We start from the raw sequence: 18,172 nt of genomic DNA on the forward strand, positions 1-18,172 counted from the left end.
ATCTCTTTATGAGGGCTCATTGTAGCACTGTTGTAACAACCAAAACCTAATTAGTGATCAATAAGACATAAGGAAATAAATTGAATAATATGCCTCCATTAAAAACAATCATTTATGTTAAGTATGTATTGATACAGAAAGACTTTCAAATACATTGTTTAAAAATTTTTAAGGCTTTAGAACAGTATTTTGAGTTAAATTACAAACATGGTAACTTATATATCCAAAACGTCTAGATGTTTACAAAAAGTATTTTCTTATGGAGGCGTGCGTCTAGGAGATGGAGGAAAGCCTTAAAGCCTAAAGCAAAAATCAACAGAAAAATTAGCCGGCCAGTAATTTCAGGCTACTTTGTTGCCTGAAACAACAAAGTCAAAGTTGTTGATCTTGTTCACTAATTTTTGTGTGACATTAACTCAAGAACTGCCCTGAATAGTCAATGAACAACCTGAGGAATCGCTCAAGAGATCATGAGCTAACCTTGCTATGCTGTTTGCTGCTAAGGTTTTAGAAGACCCATCGTCTTTTAGGTAGAAATATCTTTCAGATAGTCATTTTATCACGGTCGCTCTATCTCCCATTCCAGCACTGAAGAGTTTGAACGACTTTAAGAAACTTCTGAAATAAGATGTCACTGCTGCTACTGCTGCTAAGTCGCTTCAGTCTTGTCCGACTCTGTGCGACCCCATAGACGGCAGCCCACCAGGCTCCCCTGTCCCTGGGATTCTCCAGGCAAGAACACTGGAGTGGGTTGCACTACGTAACTTCAATGAAACAACTCTTGAACACCTGTGTAAACTGTTTTTTTTTGTTTTGGTTTTTTTTTTTACTCTGTAAGAAATCTCTAAATTTTAATGACATTTCCTGCAGCTCTAGAGAAGGTGGAATGAAGTACGAACTGTCTGCACCCTGAAAACCAGGTGCTTTTTGAACATTTCTCACCCGCCCTTTTCATTTCTGCTCAAGTGTTTTTCCAACAACCAGAAAGTGTGAAGAGTAAACCGCCCTGAAATCCATCAGGGCTTCGCACGTTTTCTTCTTCACTTGGGCCTCAGGGCTTACACAGCCGATATGTTTTTTCAGCTCTGAAAAAGTTAAACAACCTCCCCAAAGCGACATACAAGTCAAAGGCACAGGTGTCAGGGCCAGAATGTGAAAAGCACCCAGCCACTTTTTCCCCCGCTGCGGTCAACACCTGTCTCCAGCTCTTGATACACAAAGAATCTCTGCGGGAACCAAAGAGGCCATTGGAAACTACAATTCCCAGCAGGCTTAGCGGGAGCCGGGTCACGCACGCGCATTTCAGACTCTGGGAATGAGGTCCCAAGGTGTGACTTCTAAAAGAGGAAAATGGCAGCGCACCGGCTGCGGCAGAGCGTGGGCAGGCTGTTTGCGATGGGACCAGAACTGGGGAGTGGAAGACGAGCTTTCAGCGCGTTCCAGGCCTTCACGGAGGTTCTACGGCTGCCGAGCAAGCAGCTGACGAAGCTGGTCTTCCCGCTGGAAGAACTCCATGAGCATTTCGTCCCGGGCTCGAGGCCAGACCTTCACCTGAATATCTTCCACCCGAGCCTGGAGGACATCGCGCGGGCGGAGAGTTTCTTCACGGCCTCCGCCCGAAACCGCATCGAGTACCTCACCTCGGCGGTGCGTCTCGACCACGCCCCGGACCTTCACCGCCCCGAGGTGAGCGCCCCAGCCGCCTGCGGGTACTGAGGGCTTGGGCTGTGATTTTGCTATAACCTATTATCAACTAGAGATGCAAATGGTAAAGAACCCTCCTGCCAATGCAGGTAGACATAAAAGACACAGGTTCGATCCGTGGGTCGGGAAGATCCCCTAGGAGGGCATGGCAGCCCACTCCAGTATTCATGCCTGGACTGGACACAGAAGCTTGACAGGCTGAAGCCCACAGGGTCACACAGAGTCGGACACGACTGACGCAATTTAGCATGCCTGCCTGCATTATCAGCAAACCAGAGAGATTTACTAGCTTTGTATGGACGCGGTATCATTATTGTAACATAAGCAGATATGGGTTTAATTTTTTTGGTGAGTAAGTGAGTGAAAATCACTCAGTCGTGTCCGACTCTTTGCGACACCATGGACTATACAGACCATGGAATACTCCAGGCCAGCATACTGGAGTGGGTAGCCGTTCCCTTCGTCAGGGGATCTTCCCAACCCAGGGATTGAACCCAGGTCTCCAGCATTGCAGGCAGATTCTTTACAAGCTGAGCCACAAGGGAAGCCCAATTATTTTGGTAGTGAATATGAAAGACTTTAGAAGGCGATTAAAACATTTATCATTTTTGTTTTTAATTGAAGTAGGGAAAACATGCCGAGACAAACTGGAAAAAGTGAAGAATACAAAAAGTAGAGTAGTTTTACAAATGAAGTGATCCTTATCAGTACATAATTTTCACTCAATCTGAATTTCCTATCATGTGCAAAAAAAAAATCATATATAGATGGCAATAATCTGTAAGATTTTCTAAAACAGCTTCAGTGGAATTCAGTGAGTGTGCATTTTATGCATGTCCTATAGTTTAATATTTTGTTCTGTCTGTCAAAAGAAGGCTCAGTTCAGTCGCTCAGTCGTGTCCGATTCTTTGCGACCCCATGAATCGCAGCACGCCGGATCTCCGTTATTTGTGATAACGGCACCATTGCTCTGGAACTTTTCCACTCGAACTCTACAATAATTTAAGAGTACATAAATCACTTAATGATTTTGTGACAGCATTGCTTTTCCATTTTTAAATTACTGGACTTTTGTGTAATTTCTTTTTAATTTAGTTTTTTTAATCTATATTATCCGATTTAATCCGGTAGGACATTTGAAATTTATACAGCATCCAAATCAGTTTATTTTGAAGGACTGACCACAGTTTTGCAAAATAAATAACATTGCTGGCTCCTGCTCACTAAATGCCACCCAGTTATATTAATAACCAAAAATGCCCTCATGTTAATAAAAAACGCCCTTACACATTTCGAAAACACCCCCAGGGGGCGCTACCGCCCTCATTTAGAAGCACTGATTGGTTGTACCTTCTTCAATACTTTTAAAAAGCCAAGCCATGTGTATTAATGGTTGCTATTGCTAAGTCACTTCAGTCATGTCCGACTCTGTGTGACCCTATAGACGACAGCCCACCAGGCTTCCCCATCCCTGGGATTCTCCAGGCAAGAACACTGGAGTGGGTTAGTCTCAGAAATATTTTGTTGCTTTCTACACTCACACTAAAGGAGAAAAGTTTAAATGGAACAAGAAAGGTCAAGAGAAAGAAATAATTATAATGTTTTAATGGTGTACTTTGAGAGTTTGTGGAGAAATGACTTTAGAGCCAGTTTTGTTGAAACGCATGTAATTGTTAACTTCAAAAAGCTTTGAAAATATGGAATTCTTAATAAATGTTGCAGATGTTCTTGAGTGGCATGTGTAATTAAAAGCACAGGTACAGATATAGATGTCTAGAGTTCAGTTTCCAGCTTCTTCACTTTCTAGCTGTATAATTTTGGGCCAGGTATTGAGCCTCTCTTTGCCTCAGGTTTTCTCACCTGTAAAGTGAGAAAACTTTTACAGTTTATGAGACAGATAATTTATAATATTATCTGTCTCATAGGGATATTGTAAAGAGTAAATAAGAAAATAACAAGAGCTTTTAAAACAGCACCTGCCACATTGAAATCATTTAATATATAACAGCTGTATATTAGAATTTGAAGGTTGACTAACCATAAGCTACTTTTTTATGGTTAGTCAAGACTGAATAGTATTTACAGGTTTTTACAGTTAATAGTGGGTTGGCCAAAAAGTTCATTTGTGTTTTTCTGTAAGCTGGTACAGTAAAACCCAAATAAACTTTTTGGCCAACCCAGTACAGTATATGATTACATATATATATATATATATATATATATATACACATACACACACACGTATAAACTAGTACTCAATTATCTTGTTTTTGCTTGTATAAGGTGTGTTTTATAGGCAGAAGCAATGTTGGAAAATCCTCTCTAATAAAGGCTTTGTTTTCACTTGCCCCAGAGGTTGAAGTTAGAGTCTCCAAAAAACCGGTATGTCAAAATTTAAAACATATCTGAACTACCTCTGAATTGACTAAGATGAATAATAAATATGGGGGGGAGGGGCGGAGGTTAGAAACCATAATTGCTAAGTTCCTAGAAAAGTGATTTCTTTCAAACAAGTGCTAATGTAAGACATTTCATTAATGCCTGCATATTTCTCTGAAGAAAACGGAAGTTATTTTAGTAACCTGGCCAGTATCTTGAAGAAATTATCCTTGGTCCAGTCTTTTCTCAAGAGTTATTTCATTGTCATTCTATATTTGCTTCTATGAGAATGCTCATCTAGTTTTATATTGATTTTTAAAGGAAACAGCTTTCAAGTGTATTTTTTTTCCTCCTATAATCTTTTATACCTAGCCAACTCATATATATACACGAATCAGGCACTTCCCAGTTTACCCAGGGCCAAATTTATGTGCCTAATATCCCTGTCCGTCTGCTGTGGTAGATTTTTGTCATTTTCTCATTTCCTCTGCTTCCTTTTCCATAATACAGACTCTACCACTATTTAAGGAACCTTCTCCTCACCCCAGTTCCCCTCACCTTATTATCTATCCTTGGCAAAATGTTCCTAGCAACCCAGGGCTCACTGCCTGAATTTCCTTACATTAGAGCCCTTCCCTGAGGCTTCACTAATCTTTTCTTGCTCCCAGTCTCTTCACATAGTTGATTCCCTGATACTACCGCTGATGATTGTAGTCACTTGTTAACCCTCCTATCCTTACTCCCTTGTGCCCTGCCTCATCAAATGTCTGTCGTAGTTCAACTCTCACTTCTAGGTAGGGGTGTTTCCTTTCTGCTGTGAGAAGACAATGGAAGAACTATATTCTTGACATTTCTAATCTGTAATTCTAAGGTTATTTTCCTATAGATAGACACACAAGCTGCCTTGGGAACCTAAGCATCATTTATAAAACCTTCCTGAGTTCTGAACAATTGACTTTTAAAATTGTTTGTCATAATTTTTCCTTTTCTAATTAATAAATGTCCATGGACAGAAAACCACATGAATAAACTATTTTGATCATCTTTACATTAATTGTAGTTGCACAGGTACTTTACAGTTGTACATGCTTTTTTAAAAAATGGCTTAATGAAAGCACCAAACCCATCTAATAAAACATGCAAATTGATTTTAGGCAAGTAATAGTCTAGCTACAGTATCAAACTTTGCATCTAGTTTTTATGAAAACCTGTATGACAGTAAGCATTTAATTTATCCTGTTTGTGCCATAATTCATATAAAGTGGAGATAATTCTTTAAAGTGGAAATATATTATTCATCAGAGAATATTGACTAATGCAGCCATACTATTTAGACCAGTATAACTTTTTCACTGAGAGAGAACTAATGATTTCACTGAGAGAGACCTAATGAAATAGGAAAACTTGAAAATTTTGCCTGTGTATTTCTAATATGGAATTTGAAGTTCTTAAATCATATAGATTCTCTTAAAAAAAAATGAATTGGAAGGAGGAAGTAGAATCATCTAAGTTTATATCCAGCCGCTTCTCTTCTGTTTCTTTTTCCTGTATCGTCATCTGCATAGGGTTATGTACAGAATACTTTTATGCTTTTAATAAGTAATTATTGATTGAACAGAAAATATTTTGAGTCATGAAATATATAAAAGACATGTTTTAAGAAACTTATTTTTACATTTACTTCATCAGGGCCATACAAAGAAACTTAATTTTTACAAAGTTGGAAAATACTTTACATTGGTGGACATGCCAGGTTATGGCTATAGAGCACCTGAAGATTTCGTTGACATGGTAGAAACCTACCTAAAAGAACGAAAGAAGTAAGAAGCTTTTTTTATCTTATAATTGTTATATTTAACCCCTAAACATGTTTTCATGAATAGAACATTCTACACATGATGAACCCTTCCGTTTTATCAAATAACTTTTCTAGAAAGTGTACTTTATTCTCATAATATTCTGAACTATTTCAGAGGAAGGTATACACTGTCTGCTTAGTGTTTTTTCCTGTAAATTAGGTTAAACTTAAATTCAATTGTTTTCCTATATTGAGACTATAAGTAGTACAGCAGCAGACTTTATTAATTTTTTATACCAAACTCTTAGTTGGCTGTTTTTAAAAATGAAACTTGTTGGTTAATGTGGTGTTTACCAGATTTAAATAAACTTCAGTAAATTCTGGTTATTCTTAAAATACTTCTGACATCACAGCCTCAATAAATACTACTTTTATTTGTCTCCATAGGTAGCCAGGTAGCAGGTCTATGTTTCAAGCATTGCTGAATATATGGAAAAATTAATGTTAAACTTTTGAAGTATTAAAAAATGTTTATAAGTAATTTGCTTGTTGTATCTTTACATAGAAGCTAAGATAAAATACTTACATAAGAAAATACAAAATGTAATGTGTTTGGTTTTGTTATCTACTAGTCTTAAAGTAATATTTGAAGACTTAGACACTTTTATGGTAACTTATAGTTAACTGGGTCCCTGTTTCATTCTCCTGCTAGAATTCAGTCTCTTAGAAGAAGGGGCTCATTCATCTTTGTATCCAGTTCTAGGCAGAAAGTCGTATGTTCAGTATATGCTATTGAAATAATATTAATGAGTCCAGCTATTGAACGTAACCAACACTGAGACCTATTGGAACTAGGATGGACTTCATGGTAAATTGAGAATTCCTTTTGCCTAAAGAAATTTTTAAATTTTGATCTGATAATTTTTCAAAAGACAATTTCTTAGTGTAGTGAAGGTTGGGGTGGGGGAAATGAATAAGTATATTTTTCTTTGCTGTTAATCTTCATTTCTGCATTCCTACAGTTTGATGAGAACATTTTTATTAGTGGATAGTGTTGTTGGAATTCAAAAAGCAGACAATATTGCCATAGAAATGTGTGAAGAATTTGCATTACCTTATGTGGTAAGTATTTCTTTTGACTCATGGTTGCACTCAGAAATATGAGTTCCCTGTGTGTCTGTCTTTTTAATAAATGAGTAGGTCTCTCTTCCTCAAAAGATAAAGGAGTACCTTTTAAACTGTCTTTTCAATTATTAGCCATTAATATTTAAATAAGTTCTGTGGTACTTTTATTCCCTTTCCTTCTCCTAGCTTTTAAATTCTCAAAATTATAGTCAAAGTTTTCTATTCATGTAGTGATTATAAATGCTTTTCCTTGTTTTGTTTTTTTTGTTTGTTTTTTCTTTTTTAAATAACTATAAATATTTGCTAAAACTCCTTAGTAGCTCTTTAACAGCAGCTTGACAGATAGTACTTATCAGAATATAAATGAAACTACAACTGAAAAATTTGCTAATTTGGAATTTAAGAACATCACAAAAGTTTAGTAGGCTCCATCACACAAAGGTAGGATGTTTATATTCTTAAGGAAAAGAAAATTTCTTATGAGAATATCTTACCAGTTCTTTCTGTTGTTTACCCTAGAATAGAATACAGATTGGTAGGTTGGTATCCTACCAATTCTGTTTTGTATGTTTTTCAGATTAAATGGCAATCTTCAAGTTCCTCAGAGAGGAACTTATAATTTGGTTTCAAAAAATGTCAGAAAACCACTAAAATGTAGTGGTTTTGCAGTTTAATGCAAATCAAACCATGTTACCAGTCAAAAAGCTGTTTGTATTTGTGGAGTTATGGAATTCTTGGGGTTTGCAAATGCCCTTTGAAATATTAGAGGTAATTTATAGTTATGAGGAACCAAAGGTTGATACACATAGTCTACATAGTAAAAAAAAAAAGCCCAAAATTTCCCCAACCAGTTTTATTGATAATTTGATAATTTACTCCTAATTTGATATCATGGATATCATTTTGTGAAATCATATTTTTTCCTCAGTTTTAACTTTAAGAAAATATTAGCCTTTTTCTTTGTAAAAGAAGTTGTGATAGAGGAATTAGGTATCAGCATATTTCTCTTTATGAAGAAAGACTTGTACTTTCTGCTTCTCACTCCTTCTGCCATTAATATTTTTTATGCTGTACAGTTGATTTATAATCATTATATTTTATTTTAATCATGTATATATTTTTATAACTAGCATAAATGATTAGTCAAGAAATTTAATTTTATAGAAATTTCCCAGGAAAACTTCTGAAAAATACATCAAGGTTTTTACTTTTTAATTAATTTTGTAATCATCATGCCTTGACCTTTTTCTAGTATATAATTGTCTTTGAGTAAGTAAATTATTTAAAGTATTATATTTGCTGTTAACCCTAGTAAATTCTAGGGTTACTTGGAGTATAACTTTATTTAAGTTGGAATATAACTACAGTGGCTACAACCTACAAATAGCCTGATTTCTAATTTTTTCTTTAAATTTAACATACAAGGTAGAACAATTCAGTATTTCAAAAATGATTATAAATCAGCAGTTTTATGTGTATCAACCTAATAATACTTCTGTGTCTTAGACCACAAAATAAATAGTGATCACATGAAACATTTGGTGTATAGCAATGGCAAATATGGCCCCAGGGTTCTTTTCACTGGTCTTGAATCCAAGATATATGGCCCTGTGTGGTTAAACAGCAAACACATAGCGTATGCTTTCTATATTGCATACATTCATTTATTTAATCTTTACAGCAGCTCCTTTAGAAAGTATTGCTTTTATTTTATAGATGAGGAAACAAGTACAGAGAAATTAAGAAACTTGCATAGGTCACCTAGTTGTTATTGAAATTTTGTAACTAAAATGTATAAAACTGTATATTAAGAAATAACAGTTGACCCTTGAACAGTATGGGAATTAGGGGCGCCAACCCTCCTTTCAGTCGCAAATCCAAGTTTAACTTTCAGCCAGCCTTTCCTATTCAAGGTTCTTCTGTATTGATGGTTCCTCCATATTGGCAGCTCCATATCCATGGATTTAATCAACCACAGATCATGTAATATTGTGGTATTTACTGTTGAAAATATCTGCATATAAGTGCACCTTTGCAGTTTAACCCCATGTTGCTCAAGGTCCACTGTACTTTATTTCTAATGCTTAAATATTTGTTTTCCTACAGATGGTATTAACAAAAATTGACAAACCTTCCAAGGGACATCTTTTAAAACAAGTGCTTCAGATCCAGAAATTTGTTGACACTAAAACACAAGGATGTTTTCCTCAGTTGTTCCCTGTAAGGTAAGAGTTGAATTGTCTTTATATGCTGACATACAACTTTATGTGCTAACAACCTTTAGCATTAAATCAGTGTTTCTGAAATTGAGGTATCCTTTTAAGATTAGAGGAGTTTGGAAGACTCTGCACTTAACCATAATTTATTGGCTTTTATTTTATCAAGACTTTTTTTCCTCCCTTCTATTCTTTCTTCTGTCTGCAGATTCTTGATGAATCTTCCCTGTAGTGTCTTCATGATTTTTCTACTTCAGCCTATTTCAACCCTAGACCACATCAAGCTGTAAAGGATAAGAATTTTGTTTTTAAAGGACCATATGTAAGAAAGAAATGCTTCATATAAGCTAGAATTAAGCATTGGTAGCAACTTTTCACTTTCATGCATTGGAGAAGGAAATGGCAACCCACTCCAGTGTTCTTGCCTGGAGAATCCCCGGGACGGGGGAGCCTGGTGGGCTGCCGTCTATGGGGTCACACAGAGTCAGACTCGACTGAAGCGACTTAGCAGCAGCAGCAGCAGCAGACAGGATGGTTATTTCCTGAGCCAGCAATTTTTGTTAGATGTGGTTTAGCAATGAAACGTGAGTTTTTACTTTCAGTGTACACTTTGGATACAGTATGTAACCTGTATTATAGCAGAAACACAGTGCCATTCCTGTGTGATTTTCTGACTCTGACTTCTTTGTGGAAAGCACTATGATAGTTCCTACAAGAAATTACATGAAACTCTCCTCTAAGCAGTCATTCTAGTTCCTATCGATCCAGATCACAATTGTCTGTATGAATATGCAGTCGAAGTCTGTCTTTATTCATTTCTACAAAATGCTTTTCCCCCTTGACTTACATTTAAGTATTTATCCTGTTCATTTGTCTGTGTCTGATAGATACAGTGGAAACTCCTATGGGCAGGAATGAAATCCTGTTTCTTCTTAGAGCCCTGAGCATTGTCTCAGAAAAATAATTGCTTTCTTTTAAATGTTTAATAAGAAGGAAGTGAGACTTCAGCTAAAAAGGTAAAATAAACACAAGATGGGCAAATTATGGCCTAACAGCTGCATTTATTGGGAATAAAAAAAGTTTTAGTTGACTGTAAGTAAGTAAGTAAGGTCGCTCAGTCGTGACCGACTCTTTGCGACCCCGTGGACTGTAGCCCACCAGGCTCCTCTGTCCATAGGATTCTCCAGGCAAGAATATTAGAGTGGGTTGCCATTTAGGCTGAGTTTAATAATATAATGAGGCTGGGGAAAAACTGACAAGGTTGTCTTGAGCTACAGTGTTAGAATTATAGTGTTCAAAACAAGGGAGTGATCAAACAGTAGTCTCATACTGCTTTAAGCTGTATACTCTCAGTTCAGTCAAGTTCTATTGTGGCTTGACATTAAGAACTAGAGCCATCTGAAAACAGATGGTCTTGGGGGAGGTTATATCACTGCTGCTGCTGCTGCTAATTCACTTCAGTCGTGTCCGACTCTGTGCGACCCCATAGACAGCAGCACACCAGGCTCCGCCATCCCTGGGACTCTCCAGGCAAGAACACTGGAGTGGGTTGCCATTTCCTTCTCCAGGTTATGTCACTAGATCATTCTAAACACTTAATTGATCCACAAAGTAAGCATCTCTGTTTCACAGATACATTACAGGTCAGAGAAGTGAAGGGAGTTTCAGAGAAGCATTTGCTGATATAGGAAGAGCATGGACCTCAAGGGTCAGACAGCCATGGTTTTGCATGGTTCCTCTACTTCTTGGCAATAGCTTTTAAAGCAACTTATTTCATTTTTTGAGGAAAAATGTGGTTAGAAGGATTAAATAAAATATATTGTGACTGATGTACACATATTAACCACATAATAAAATTAGTTTCTTTCCTTCCCAAAAGTCAGTCAATGGCAAGGTCAGGCCAACAAGCTGGACTAATAGATTCTCAGTACTTTTTAGAGGTGTTCGCTTCTTTAGATAGGCTGACATTTTCTGCTGCATGACCTTTGAATACTGTGCCACCATACTGACTAAGTGACTAAGGTACTGCAGAAGCCACGCAGTTCTCAAGGTCTTACGAATTGAGACACACACAGGAGGTGCTAGCTTTCAAGAACTTCAACGTTCAGGATACCACACTGACCACATACAGGAAGTTGTCAGACTATAGTTCTCAAAACCCAATTCAGATAGTAGAGTTATTTATACTCCTTGCTTTTATTTCCTTGACCAAGCCCCAGTACATCCTCCAAAAGGGAATTCGACCTAGTTATAGAATACTTATTATAAAATAAGACAGGTTTTATTTCCTCCTCTTCCTGTATGATCTTGGTAGGAGAAAGGTGGAAGTGTAGGTAGACATGTAGTCCAGCAAGGTTTGGCCTTTAAGCCTGGTGGCAACAGTTTTAAGTGCTCACCTTCATGTCTGAACTCTACCCCAACTGAGTTAGAGAAATAAAACTGATGAAAGGCCCCTAAAGTTTGATGCGGGGATCAATCTGTTTTTATAACTGGTATGGAAGAAATATATAAGTAGGCACAATATAATTGCTTCTGTGGTTTTCATGCAAATGAGAACTGATTCTTAGGACAGAGAAAATCATGAATTGACAAAAATGTTGCAAATGAGTTCATGGTGCCATAGTTAGTGTGTAGACTATCCAACTTGTATCTCTTCTTTAAACCATACATGTGTAACTTCAGTTATAATTGAGAATCAGTATGGAGGCAGCTTTATCAAAGAGAATTAGCAACACAGCAGAGAATATTTTACCTGTTTATATACACATATACACCATGTAAGTAAAGGCCGCCCAGTCGTGTCCGACTCTTTGCGACCCCGTGGACTGTAGCCCACCAGGCTTCTCCGTCCATGGGATTCTCCAGGCAAGAATACTGGAGTTGGTTACCATTTCCTTCTCCAGGGGATCTCCCCAACCCAGGGATCAAACCTGGGTCTCCCACATTGGAGGCAGATGCTTTAACCTCTGAGCCACCAGGGAAGCCCCCATATACACCATGCTGCTAAGTCACTTCAGTCGTGTCCGACTCTGTGCGACCCCATAGACAGCAGCCCACCAGGCTCCCCCGTCCCTGGGATTCTCCAGGAAAGAACACTGGAGTGGGTTGCCATTTCCTTCTGCAGTGCATGAAAGTGAAAAGTGAAAGTGAAGTCAAAGCAACCCCATGGACTGCAGCCTACCAGGCTCCTCCATCCATGGGATTTTCCAGGCAAGAGTACTAGAGTGGGGTGCCATTGCCTTCTCCGCATATACACCATACCTGCATCCATAAAAGTCATAGTGTCTTCATAAAAGTCTGTGTATCCCAAGAAACCATGTTTTCACTTCCATGCTGACAAATGGATGAATGGATATGGATATGGATAGATACAGTAAGACAGATCAATAATAGACACAATAATGGTGACAGTGATTTTTTTTTAATCATGAAAAGTCTGTATTATTATGGTCATTTAATCTTTGTCACAAAAAGAACAAATTAAAGAGATCAGAATTTTAGTCTGGGAAATAAAAAGCAAAATAGAAGATATTCCAATGGCATTTTTCACAGAAACAGAATAGTCTGAAAATCTATGTGGAACCACAGGTGACCCTGGATAGCCAAAGCCATCTTAAGAAAGAACAAAGCTGGTGGTATCACACTTCCTGATTTCAAACTGTGTCACAAAAGCTGTAGTAATGAAACAGTATGGTATTGGCATAAAAACAGATATATAGGTCAGTGGAACAGAATAGAGAGCTCAGAAATAAACCCATGCATATATGAGTGGTTAATTTTCAAAGTCAAGAATATACAATGGGGAAAGGACAGTCTCTTCAATAAATGGTGCTGGAAAAACTGGACAAACACATGCAAAAGAATGAAACTAGGCTACTATCTTACACCATACATGAAAATTAACTCAAAATGGAAAAGTACTTGAATGTAAGACATGAAACCATAAAATTCCTAGAAGAAATTACGCTGTAAGCTCATTGACATCACTCTTAAGTGGTGAGTTTTTGGATCTGACTCCAAAAGTAAGTGGGACTATATTAAACTAAAAGTTTCTGCACAGCAAAGAAAATTATCAACAAAATGAAAAGTCAGCCTAATCAAAGGAAGAAGATATTTGCAAGTCATATTTCTGATAGGGGTTAATATCCAAAATATATAAAGAACTCATACAACTCAATGGTAAAAAAAAAAAAAAAGATTAAAAAATAGACACAGGATCTGAATAGACATTTTTCCAAAGACATACAGATAGCTAACAGGTGCATGAAATCATCCTCAACATCACTAATCATCATGGAAATCCAAATCAAAACCACAGTGAGGTATCACCTCACACCTGTTAGAATGCTGTTATCAAAAAGATAAGACATAAGTTTCGGCATGAATATAGAGAAAAGGGAATCCTTGTGTACTGTTGGTAGGAATGTAAATTGGTGCCGTCCATAAAGAAAACAGTATTGATTGCTCAAAAAACTAAAAATAGAACTACCATATGATCCATGAATTACACTCCTGGATATACATGTGAAGAAAATGAAAACATTAATTTGAAAAGATATGTGTACCCCCATGCTCATTACAGCATTATTTTCAATAGTCAGAATTTGAAAACAAGTGTCCCTCAGTGGATGAATGGACAGAGAAGATGTGGTACTGTACAGTTGACCCTTGAACAATGTGAGGGGTTAAGGGTTCTGACCCTTAGCCCAGTCAAAAATCCAAGTATAACTTATAGTTGACCTGCCATAGCCGTATTTCCTCCAAATCCCTGGATTCAACCAACTGGATGTACCACTGTGGTATTTACCATTGTAAAACATCCACATGTAAGTGGATAGACACAGATTGAATCCACAGTTTTCAAGGGTCATCATGTATACACAAATGGAATACTATTCAGCCACCAAAAAGGAGGAGATCTTGCCATTTGAGAAGACATGAATGGACCTTGAGAGCATTATGCTAAGTGACATAAGTCAGAGAAAGGCAAGTAATGTGTGATTTCACTTACATGTGGAATATTAAAAAACAAGCTCAGGTGAGAAGAGATTCGTAGTTGCCAGAGGTAGAGCTTGGGGGTAAGAAAAATGGGTGAAGGTCAAAAGGTACTAACTCCCAGTTATAAAATAAACCATGGGGATGGTATAATATACAATATAGTTACCACAGTTAGTAATGCTGTATTGCATATTTGAAAGTCGCTAAGAGAGTATTTTGTAAAAGTCCTCAACACAAGAAAAAAAAAATTGTTTACTATAAATGGTGGCAGGTGTAACTAGACTTATTGTGGTGATCATTTTGCAATATGTACAAATATTGAATCATTGTATCTCTGAAACTAATGTTGTATGTCAGTTATACCACAATAATAATAACTTGGTCTGGAAAATAAAAAGCAAAATAGCAGATACAAAGTTTTTAGAATCATGAAGGAAAGAGATCAGATGATGTGATCACCAGATTTAAAATATTACAAGAGGTGCTGAGGAAGAGAGGAAAGGTATGACAAATTAAGACATCCTGTTTCACACCCAGAACTCACAGGAGTTTGTAAATAGATTTTAAGTTAGGTGAATTCAGATCTGTTACTACCTCTGAAGTAAGGAAGAAAATGATCTTTTTTTTTTTTTCCCCTCACAGTGCTATGACCTATTCTGGAATCCATCTGCTGAGATGCTTTATAGCAGATATAACAGGAAATCTTAAGACTACTGGCTTCTAATTTAGTTGAAGATTCAAAATTGTTTGTGCCAACTGCAGTTAAAGACAGAATTTCAACATTGTTTTAAATGTTGTGTATCTGTAACTTGCAGAAGGATCACTTCAGCTTTAAAACCTGCATATGTCCAAAGGAAGAATGAATTTGTGCCTATAGGGGCAGAAAGGTTTATACATGATTGAGTTATGCTGTTCATTAGAAGAGATACCAGCAGTTTTTAACAAACTGACAAACAAGACCATATAGAAGTCCATAAAATGAAAATCTATTTCCTACCGTGTAGATGATAGAGTGTTAGTTACTCAGTCGTGTCTGACTCTTTGTAACTCTATGGACTGTATGTAGCCTGCCAGGCTCCTCTGTCCACAGCATTCTCCAGGCGAGGATACTAGAGTGGGTAGCCATTCCCTTCTCCAGGGGATCCTCCTGACAAGGGATTGAAGTTGCGTCTCCTGCATTGCAGGCACATTCTTTATTGTCTGAGCCATCAGGGTAGCCCCTACTGTGTGTAGGTGACGGTTTGCCATATTATTGGGTTTTTGTCTTTTAAAGGAATATCTATTACTCTATTTTTTTAAATATTACAATGCACTAGGTAAAAAGGGGCTACTTTTTTTGTTAAGCACTGATAGATGGGTTGAAGGTAAATTCTTATGTTGTTGTTCAGTCACCAAGTTGTGTCTTGACTGCCACCCCATGGACTGTTGCACACCAGGCTTCCCTGTCCTTCACTATCTTCCAGAGTTTGTTCAAATTTATGTCCATTGAGTCAGTGATGCTATCTAACCATCTCATCCTCTGCCACCCTCTTCTCCTTTTACCTTCAATCTTTCCCAGCATCAGGGTCTTTATATGTATGGCTATAACTTATCATTTTTTTGGAGACATCATTTGAATATAACAAAAATTATTCTTGATAAAATTTCAATCAGTCCATAATGGAAATACCACTTATTTCAGACTGAGGTCAGTCACTTTCACAGGGTTCAGAATCAGAAGACCAGAATTCAAGTTCCAGTTCTGATACTTATTATACGTTGGATGTTTCTGAACTTCTTTTGTAACTCTACCTCAGAAGCTATGAAGATTAAAATATGAAAAGAACATCTATTTATTCTATATATTTGTAAAGCAAAACCAATTCAAGTATATAGCAAAACTCATGGGTAGATTTATCACAGAATACATCCTGTCATGGAGGAAGTAACATTTTATCTAGGTTAAGACCAAAGAAGAAAGTTTTAGGTATGAAAGTTGATTTGCACAGGGCAAGAAAAAACAGTTGATGGGATAGTTTATAAATGGAGTCTTCCCATTAGGATTCAGAATGGAAAGATAAAGCCTTACTTTGGACTAATGTTAGTGGAAAATATTTTTATGAAGGTGTTACTGACCTAGTCATACAAGTGGTTTAGCTTTTCAGAGTGAGGCTGTATATTAAAATGTTATAGCAATAGCATTGGATAAAAAATTAATGCTATAAAACAACTTTGACTTTTAGAAAATTCAGTTCTGAATATGTTTTCAGTTTTATAGTTAATACTACTGGTTTATTCTAACCAGCAGTGATTTAAAAAAAACTTTTAATATGGGCATTCACCAAGTGAAATATATATTGATAGTAACAACAAAATTATCTTAAAAGGCATCTTTCTGCCTGCCAGTGTTACTGTACAGTTTGTCTTAGCCTTGGCTTTTGTTCTCCTAAAAGGAGGGTCCAAGACAAAAGCTTGTGTCCAGTAGTTTATTGGGGATGTGATTCCAGGGAACAGGAATGAAGGGGAAATGAAACAGATGGAAGGAAAGCCAATCAAGGATTCATTGACTTGGAAACAACATAGCTCTAGGGCTTGATCTTGAGGGATCTGTGGAACCTTATGAAATGTGCCTCTGAGTTGTCTTTGAAGGGGGATTAGCAAGTTGTGTATACCCAAATGCCAAGCAGTCCTATAGCTTGTCAGAGGCACGAAGGCAAGGTGAGGTCGTCCAGTCCTGCTTGAGACTGGTTATGATAGTAGTGGCTGCAGTAAGAGGCCAAGATTTGAAGTGACACGTGAGAGGTCTACCACACTGCTCTGACAAATGACCCGAGTGTGTTAATGCCACCAGAAGGGATTAAATTGGTATTTACTATGATGATGCTAACGATTATTTTCTAATTTACTGGGTAAGTTATGGTTTTGTAAATTTAAAACTTAAAACATGTGAATTTGTTTGGAAAAAAAAATAGAATACCATGTTCCTTATTTTTACCAACTTAGGGACACATGAAGCTCTTTACTGTTTTTCCCAGAATTTTAAGGGGCAGGTGGGAAAAGGAGATAAACATACTCCAAAGGAACATTAATTAAATAGGAAAAAAATGCTAGGCTTTTAGTCTAATCCAGTTTCACCTCCTTAGACAATTCACTGAACCACTCTGTTGTATACAATAAAGGGTGATCTCCAAAGTCTCTTCCAGCTGTACAGGTTTATGATTATTGCACAGTAATACCACTTCAGATGGAGAACTGAGCCCAGAGAAGCCTGCTATTTACACATGATTAGTGTCACATGCACATAAAAGCAGAAGCAGGATTGGATCTTGAATCTTAGAAGCTAATGGCTACTTCTAGACTTGTCATGAAGGAGACTTCCTCGGTATTGTCCATGTTTTAAAGTACCAAGTAGCTGTACCACTTGGTAGGAAACCAGGAGAAATATAAACTAATAAAAAGTGACTAGAGATTGACTTAGCAAGGCTTCAGGAAAGGGAGCTAAACCAGTGTTTATCTAACTGCATTTTGAGCTACTTGCATCAAAATCACCTGAGCCCCGTATTAAAATGCAGATTTCCGATCCTGTCCCCTAGCCATGATTATCAATCTCTGGAAGGGACTCAAAATCGGCATTTTAAACAACCCCACCAAGTGATTCTCAAGACATCCCTACAGTTTGAGAACCAATGGTATAGTAAGTAAGTGGAAAATATACAGAAAACAGATGAGGAAAGAAAAAGGCCAGATAAAGAACAAAAAGGAAACTTTAAAAATGGTAGGATGACTGAGGAAGATGCAGGATATATTAGGGCATTGTATAAATTACTATATATAAACATAAAATTTAAGCCTACAACCTGCTTGAAAAATAGCTTATTAACCTAATTCAAGAAAGCTAGAATATTTGAACGAAACCTCAAACTTCGCATCATTATTTGAAAATATGTAGGATTTACCTTCTCAGAGCAATTGT

General features: G+C 37.0%; 1 protein-coding gene across 3 annotated transcripts; it reads left to right on the forward strand.

Moving 5' to 3' along the window:
• The first annotated feature begins 1,285 nt into the window (after window positions 1-1,285).
• GTPBP8 (GTP binding protein 8 (putative)) lies at window positions 1,286-17,396 on the forward strand. Of its 3 annotated transcripts, none has more exons than XM_027520431.1 (6): window positions 1,286-1,686; window positions 3,988-4,086; window positions 5,773-5,903; window positions 6,904-7,003; window positions 9,113-9,231; window positions 9,431-9,638. In XM_027520431.1, the coding sequence occupies exons 1-6, from the start codon at window positions 1,351-1,353 to the stop codon at window positions 9,510-9,512; spliced, it is 867 nt and encodes a 288-aa protein (XP_027376232.1). In that variant the 5' UTR covers window positions 1,286-1,350; the 3' UTR covers window positions 9,513-9,638. The 3 variants fall into 3 exon arrangements, with proteins under 3 accessions (XP_027376232.1, XP_027376302.1, XP_027376168.1); XM_027520367.1 differs by lacking the exon at window positions 9,431-9,638 and adding an exon at window positions 14,863-17,396 and having other exon boundaries at window positions 1,288-1,686; XM_027520501.1 differs by lacking the exons at window positions 3,988-4,086; window positions 9,431-9,638 and adding an exon at window positions 14,863-15,525 and having other exon boundaries at window positions 1,287-1,686.
• Window positions 17,397-18,172: the final 776 nt, after the last annotated feature.

This window comes from Bos indicus x Bos taurus, chromosome 1 (assembly GCF_003369695.1).
Source record: "Bos indicus x Bos taurus breed Angus x Brahman F1 hybrid chromosome 1, Bos_hybrid_MaternalHap_v2.0, whole genome shotgun sequence".
Taxonomy (NCBI): domain Eukaryota; kingdom Metazoa; phylum Chordata; class Mammalia; order Artiodactyla; family Bovidae; genus Bos; species Bos indicus x Bos taurus.